Source organism: Carcharodon carcharias, chromosome 3 (assembly GCF_017639515.1).
Source record: "Carcharodon carcharias isolate sCarCar2 chromosome 3, sCarCar2.pri, whole genome shotgun sequence".
Classification (NCBI taxonomy): Eukaryota; Metazoa; Chordata; class Chondrichthyes; order Lamniformes; family Lamnidae; genus Carcharodon; species Carcharodon carcharias.
In genome coordinates, this window is record NC_054469.1 from 67,237,320 (window position 1) to 67,244,829 (window position 7,510).

General features: G+C 41.6%; 1 protein-coding gene across 1 annotated transcript; it reads right to left on the minus strand.

Annotated features, from left to right (window-relative positions):
• Window positions 1-6,609: 6,609 nt before the first annotated feature.
• Window positions 6,610-6,993, minus strand: LOC121276005 (protein FAM237A-like). Its single transcript, XM_041183950.1, has one exon. The coding sequence runs from the start codon at window positions 6,991-6,993 to the stop codon at window positions 6,610-6,612; it is 384 nt and encodes a 127-aa protein (XP_041039884.1).
• Window positions 6,994-7,510: the final 517 nt, after the last annotated feature.

A 7,510-nucleotide genomic window follows, 5' to 3' on the forward strand; every position in this document is an offset into this window, starting at 1 on the left:
CTCAGAATTTTGATTGACAAGGGAGTCAAGGGTTGTAGCGGCAGGCAGGAAACAGGAGTTAAGGCCACAATCAAATCAGATCAAATGGCTGAGCAAACTCAAGGGCCGGCTGGCCTACTCCTGCTCCTATTTCTTATGTTCTTTCAGATAATCACTGGCTGTTTGAATTTCTCTTTAAACATTAATGGTATCTACAGGGATCGTAATACAGCAAGAGCTCTTGCTGAGCACCAGTGCCCCAGGAAGATCAAGATTTTATGTAGATCTCTGCTGACATCTACAGCCTCCTTGAACAAGACCACCAGTGGCCAACAAGGTGCCAATAAATGTAGGGCCATTCCCCGCTAGGTCTCTGCCTCTTAGTAAGTTGTGTGCACTCTTATCCCTGCAAAGAGTGAAAGCAGAGTTGTGAGTGGTTGCAACGGTTTGGCCAGAGAGGAGTAAAATAACAACATTTGTGCAGGGTGACTGTGAGATATGGGTTTCTGAGGACAAAATGCTGAGCATGAGTGTGAGTCTTGGCTGCTCAAATGGGGAAATGAGATGCCTCAAAAGAGAGGAATGAGTGGAGCTACACTGTTTGTTGTCCTAAAGATTGCTGTTCAGGAAAATACTGGGAAAGTCAGAGTATGGGCCTTGGAACCTGGAAGTATTATGTCATTCAGCTTTTCCCCCTCCTCCCTTCTGAGGTCCGTGGATCCTCTTGACACATTGTCTCCAGGTTGGCGGGACCACACCTCTGCTGCTGACCTCCTCAGCAATTTCCATTCATGCTTGCTTGGTTGAAAAGGTTATTCTCTTCCTCCTTGGGAGCACTCACCTCAATGCAGATTCTGTAGCAGGATCTCTAGCTATGAGTGAGAGATCTGGAGAGTAAGTCTCCCAGGTGTCCTCTCCATTCTTGTGTTTGCCACAGCCTCAAAAATCCAAGTGCTGATGGGCCTTTGTAATCAATGTCATGGTTTCTTTATTTAGAAATCCTTCCTTTGACAGAATGGACACATCATCTTATATGCCCTCTCTAATTCACCAGGCACCTCAGAGATGGGTGCTAATATTGTGTGTGAGCTAAAGAGCACAACTAAACCAGGTCATTATAAATCAGGTCTTGACCAGTTAAACAGGAACTAAATCTAGAAGATTCCACCCTTTGTATAAATTTATTTATTTAATACAGTCCTGAATTGTGTAGTAAAAGTGAAATAAAATGTATATTGACATACTTTAGTAGTGTGTTACAGTTTACACAAGGATGCACTTTACATGCACATTGTGGGTTGCTGCTATGGATAGTGATGGTAGAGGCAACCAAGCTTTCTTTCTATCACATGGCTGACCAGGAATCTCTTCTGCTTTTGTCACCTGCCATTGGTGTGTGTTGGAAATATTTGCAGTTTGATACTCAACCTGTTTGGTCACATCAGGAATGAACCTCCAGAGCTTCTGGATCAGAGGCAAGGGCTCTATCCACTGTGCCACAAGAACTCTTGCTAGTAACTTGATAGGACCTATGAAATACCAACTACTTTAGTAGGCTGCACATTATTAAAGCAAGTTGATGTGGTGTAATTTTAATGACAAGCTTCAGAACTGAACACAGAAGGAATTAGTCATGTATGTTCAGCCACAAATTTACTTTATTCTACAATAAAGAACAATTTCGGACCTTCTGTTTTTGCAGAAATAAGTAATATGTTATTCACTGCTCTCTGTTCCAGTGACAGTTAATTGAATCACTAAACAATTTTTAACACAACACCAAAAAGACAGAAGCTCAAACATGCATGAGTGTAATTTGAACTCAAGCTGGTGAACAAACACAATAACAAAATATACTTGTAGTCTTTACAATGTCTATAAAAATAACATTACCATTCAAACACCTGATCTGTATTTGAGTTTTTGAATTATTAACTTGTGTTATTAAGTTGTTTGTTGTAAGCAAAACTGTCTGCAAAACATTTCTGTATGAACAAATATAAAAGTCTGCCTTAAACCATCACTGCAGGATAAGTTTATACTTATACAGGTAGTTACAGTACAGGGTCCGGAAGGCAGTGCCTTATTTTTACTGCCTGGCTCTGATTGGAATTTTTGCAGCAATGAAAGAGCTTTGTACATTCATGCCTATACAGTTTTGCAGAGCTCCACATGCTTCTTACTTTTAAATGTTTTGGTAGCTTCTGTAATTCCAATGAAATTGTATAAATTTAAAATAAACTGGGTGCGTTTAAAAAGAGCTCATGAGCAGTAGACCCCTGAGCATTTTTAAAATCTTAGTTGTCACTACACTGGAGTGATAGTCCATGTGGTATCACAAGAACATAAGATAGTTACAGGTGTGGAAGGCTATTTAGTCCATTTGAGGCTATCCATTTAGAAAAACGCTTATGACCCTGTTACAGAATCCAATAGTTTCTTAAAAGGTTTCAAGGTTATCCCTTCCATTAGTGTATCTGAAACTTCAGTCCATTCTTTATGTGAAAAATAACCTCCTGGTATCAGTGTGGCGTAATGTGAGACTGGCTCTTGCAGAAGAATGCATGTCTGTCATTTGGAGTCAGGTTGGGACCCAGGTGGAGAACATGGATTTGGGAGGTACATGCTGCAGCCATGGATGGGTAGTAAGGAGGTTTTAGGGAGTAGGGAGGTGAACCATTCACTGCAGAAGACCCAGCCTCTGACCTACTCTGGGAGCCATAACCTTTATGAAGCTGATTCAGCCATGAAGGAAGTTGGAGTATGAAAATAGAGAAGTCTTGCTACAGCTGTAAAGTCCATCAGCAAGACCGCACCTAGACTACTGTTATAGTTTTGATTTCCTTACTTAAGGAGGGATATGCTTGCATTGAAAGCAGTTCAGAGAAGATTCATTCAACTGATTCATGGGATGAAGTGGTTGCCTTAAGATGAAAAGTTGAGCAGGTTAGGCCTATTCTCATTGGAGTTTAAAACAATGAGACGTGAACTTATTGAAACATATCAGATTCTGAGAGGACTTGAAAGGGTAGATGCTGAAAGGATGCTTCCTCTCGTGGGGGAATCTAGAACTAGGGGGCCACAGCTTAAAGATAAGGGACCTCCCATTTAGGACAGAGATTAGGAGGAATTTCTTCTTTCCGGGGGTCATTACTCTTTGGAATTCTCTTCCCCAGAGCAGTGGAAGCTTGGTCATTGAATATATTCAAGGCCGAGTTAGACAGATTTTTGATCTACAACGGAATCAAGGGTTATGGATGGCAAACAAGAAAGTGGAGTTGTCATATTCAGATCAGCCATAATCTTACTGAAATAGGCTCGATGGGCCAAATTGTCTCCTATTACTTATGACCTTATGAGCTGAGTTTCTGGTGACCCTCTTCCCCAGGATGTTGAGGTTAGGACTTAACAAATACCATGGGCAGTTGGTCAGGTGCTTTCTTGTTGCAGATGGCCATTACTAACACTTACGTGGCAAAAATGTTACTTGCCACTTATCAGCCAAAGTGTGGCTATTAATCAAGCATGAACTGTTTCATTATCTGAAGAATTGCAAACGGGACTGAACAGTGTGCAATCGTCAGTGAACTGTCCCATGTCTGACCTTATAATGGAGGAAAGCTTATTGACAAAGCAACTGAAGATAGTGAGGACTATTACATTGTCCTGAGGAACTCATATAGCAATGCCCTGAGACTCAAATAATTGGCATCTAACTGCCACAACCATCTTTATTGTGCTAAGATTTTCCCCAAATCCTCTTTGACTTGTTTCTTAGTTTCACATTTGGTCAAATCCATCTTTGATATCAAAAGCACTCACTCTCAACTCAGGAATTCAGGACTTGTGTCCATGTTTGGACCAAAGTTGTAATATGGTCTGGAATCAAGTGGTTCAGATGGAAGTTAAACTGAGCAATGGGGAGCAAGCTATTTGTGAATAATTGCAGCTTGATAATATTACTGATGGCTCCTTCCATTACTTTGCTGATGCTCAGGAGTAGTAGCCTGAGGGGGTGGTCATTGAATGGATTGAAGATCTCCAGCTTTTTGTGGACAGGACAGACCTGGGCAATTTTCCACATTGTCGTGTAGATGCCAGTGTTTTAACTGTACTGGAACAGCTAAGGGCGCAGCTATTTCTGGAGCACAGGTATTTAGCACTAAGTCAGGTTATCGTCATGACCTGTTGCCTTTGCTGTATCCAGTGCACTCTGCCTGATATCACCTGGAAGGAATAGAATTGGCTGAAGACTGTGATGGTGGGTCTCTCAAGAAGGGGCAGAGAAGGATCATACATTTGGCACTTCTAAAAGAGATGGTTATGAACACTATAGCTTTGTGTTTTGCACTCACACACTGCCCTCTATCATCACTGAGGGTGGGAATGTTCATGGTGCCTCATCCTCCTCGTTAGTTGCTTAATTATCCACCGGCATTCATGGCTGGATGAGGCAGGACTGTAGAATTTTGGCCTGATCTGTTTGTTTTGGGATCATTTAGCTCTCTGACACTCTGCTTTTACTGTTTAATATGTATATTATCCTGTTTTGTAGCTTTATCAGGTTGGCACCTTATTTTCATGTATGTCTGGTTCTCCTCCTAACATGCTCTTTTACACTGAGCCAGGGTTAGCCTGACTTGATGGTGATGGAGGAGTGAGGGATATGCCGGACCATGAGATAACATACAAATCTGCTACTGCTGATGGTGTTTCTACAACACCTCAGGAATGCCCAGTTTTGTGCTGCTTAATCAATCCCATGTGGCACAGTGGTGGTGTTACACAACATAAGGGAGGGTGTCTTCAGTGTGAAGATGGAACTTGCGTCACCACAAGGCCTGTGTGGTGATTGTTCCTACAGTCCTGCCATAGATAGATGCATCTACAACAGGTACATTGGCGAGGGAGAGGTGAAGTACATTAATGCCTTGTATTGGTTCTCTTAGCACATGCCAAAAGCCCAGTCTGGCAGCTGTGTCTTTCAGGACTCAGCCACCTTGTGCATATTGTTATTACCAAGACACTCTGTGATAGATATTGAAGTTCTTCACTCAGACTACATTATGTGCCCTTGCTATCTTCAGTGCTTCCTCCATGTGGCATTCAGTATGGAGCAGGAGTACTGATTCATCAGCTGAAGGAGGATGGTAGGTTGTAATCAGCAGATGGTTTCCTTCCCCATATTGCATCTGAAGCTATGGGACTTCACTTAATCTGGAACCAATGTTGAGGACTCACAAAGTCACTCCCTGCCAACTGTAAATCACTGTGCCCCTACTTCTGGTTAGTCTGCCCAGCTGGTGGGACAAGACATATCCAAGGAGGATGATAGATGAGTCTGGGAAATTGCCTCTTGTGTAAGGCTGTATAAATATGACTATGTCAGGTGGTTGCTAGACTAACCTGTGATATAACTCCTACAACTTTCATCACCAGTGCCCATGTTAGTGAAAGGGACTTTGTAGGGTCGACTGGGCTAGTTGATGCAGCACAGCCATATTATACCAATATGTTTACCTCACTTTTAAGTAGAAACCACATTACAGTGGTGCTAAAGTTTAAGTATACTGAAATGCTTAGTCTTTAACTTTTTAGAAGTTTACCTGAGTAATTATTGATGCAGCCAGATAATATAATTTAAAGGGCATTTGGGTTTCACACATGCATTTTGTAGACATTATAAGAACGCACAATAAATCAGAACCAAGTAAACTTTCTTTAGGTATCTCCAAAGAGAATTTATCAGAATAATTTGAATGCTTGCCCATGTAGTAAGCAGTTCATTTGGAAATTATATGTTTTGGGAACTATGGCCCTGTGATTGTATTAGTGATGGTGTGGCTAGGGTTGAAATATCATTATGAATTTTGCAGGATTCAGCTATTTTCAGCACATCTATTGGGTAAAAAATACTCCCCCTCACTTCGCTTTCTTTTGATATAAATATTAGATTATAAAGCCTATTTTGAAACAGATTATTTTAATTATAGCTTTGCAGCATCCCATGAATAGGGTTACTGCATAATATTAAAGAGAAGTATTTGTCTATTGATACATCGCGTAGAACAGACAATCTTGCTTTACTTGGACGGGAGAGTTGATATCTCGGTGACTGGGCTTCCTCTGTGATCATTTTGCGACATTAAAACTTTAATTGCTTGTCACTTGAACGTGTCAAACCTGTAATAAAGAAAACACCAGATTGGACATGAATCAGTTTCTGATAGCTCCACCAGACATTTCAGGAAGCAGTAATGGGAATAAATTAATGGAGAGACGGCTATAAGTATAATTGCGTCCGAATTCGAAATCTAGACATGGCAGTTGACCGTCACAAGTACATCAGCGTTTAATGCAATTCTATAAAATCCTTTCGTTAAATTCGGAAAAGACTGAATTCCGTTCAAGGTCGAAGTTTCATTCTCTGCCTTAAAATAGGAATGGTATAAAGTGCTTCGCTGCTAATATTGCTAACAATAATTTCTAAGCTCCAATGTGCAGTCCAAATGTCGGCAACAAGTTTGTTTTAAAGGACAGGTGATTGTCACAGAGAAAACGAGACTAACCTTAAATGCTCGGAACAATTAAAAACAAAACACGGTAAATGTTCAAAAGAAAGCCGTTTCGCTACACTGTATAGAGTGAGTTACCTGTCATGTACTGTGGATACATAAAGGTATATCCGGTTATGATCTGCCTCCTGCCCAGTCCATGAGATCTCGACAGCACACAGTCCACATAGATATCCCAGAAGAGCTGAGCCAGCTCAATGAACAGGGCGCCGTGTTTGGGTTTTTCCGACAGTTTCAGGTAGATCATGAAGTCCCAGAGGCCACTGACCGTTTCGGCGACTCGCAGCTTCTTCATCTCGACCAGGGCGAGGGAGGAGCTCTCCCAGCACTGAGGGTCGATCTCCCCCAGGTTCATTGGGTCCGTGCTCCTTTTCTGAGCCATAACCACCATCAGGATCCAGATCAGCATCAAGAACAAGCTGCCGCCCAGAGACCGCATACTATACAGGGAGTGGTCTAACAATGCAAAGAAAAGGGACAGGGGGTTTGGAAAACTGGCGAGTCTTTAAATCAAACGTTTGAAATCAGAGCATGGAAATACATTGTGACCGTTCGCTATCTTTGGTGAATGCGGCTATGGGCTGTTATGTCACTCACTGATTGGAGGTTTAGGATGCTTTCCTACATTTATAGTGATTGAATATAGGCATAGACACCATAACCGTCTCCTGTACTGAACATGAAGCCAGTTTTAGGAACATAGGAATGGAGGACGCCATTGAGCCCATCAGCCTGTTCCACCATTCAATGAGATCGTGGCTAATCTGGACCGAACTCCATATCTCTTTGCCCCATATCCCTTAATACCTTTGGTAAACAAAAAAAATTACAGATTTAAAATTCATCATTAATTTTGAACCAGGTGTCAGTTGCGGGACAAGGTTCCGCCACTCTTTCTATGTAGAAGTGTTTCCCAATTTCACTCCTGAAATATCTGGTTCTAATTTTTAAACTAT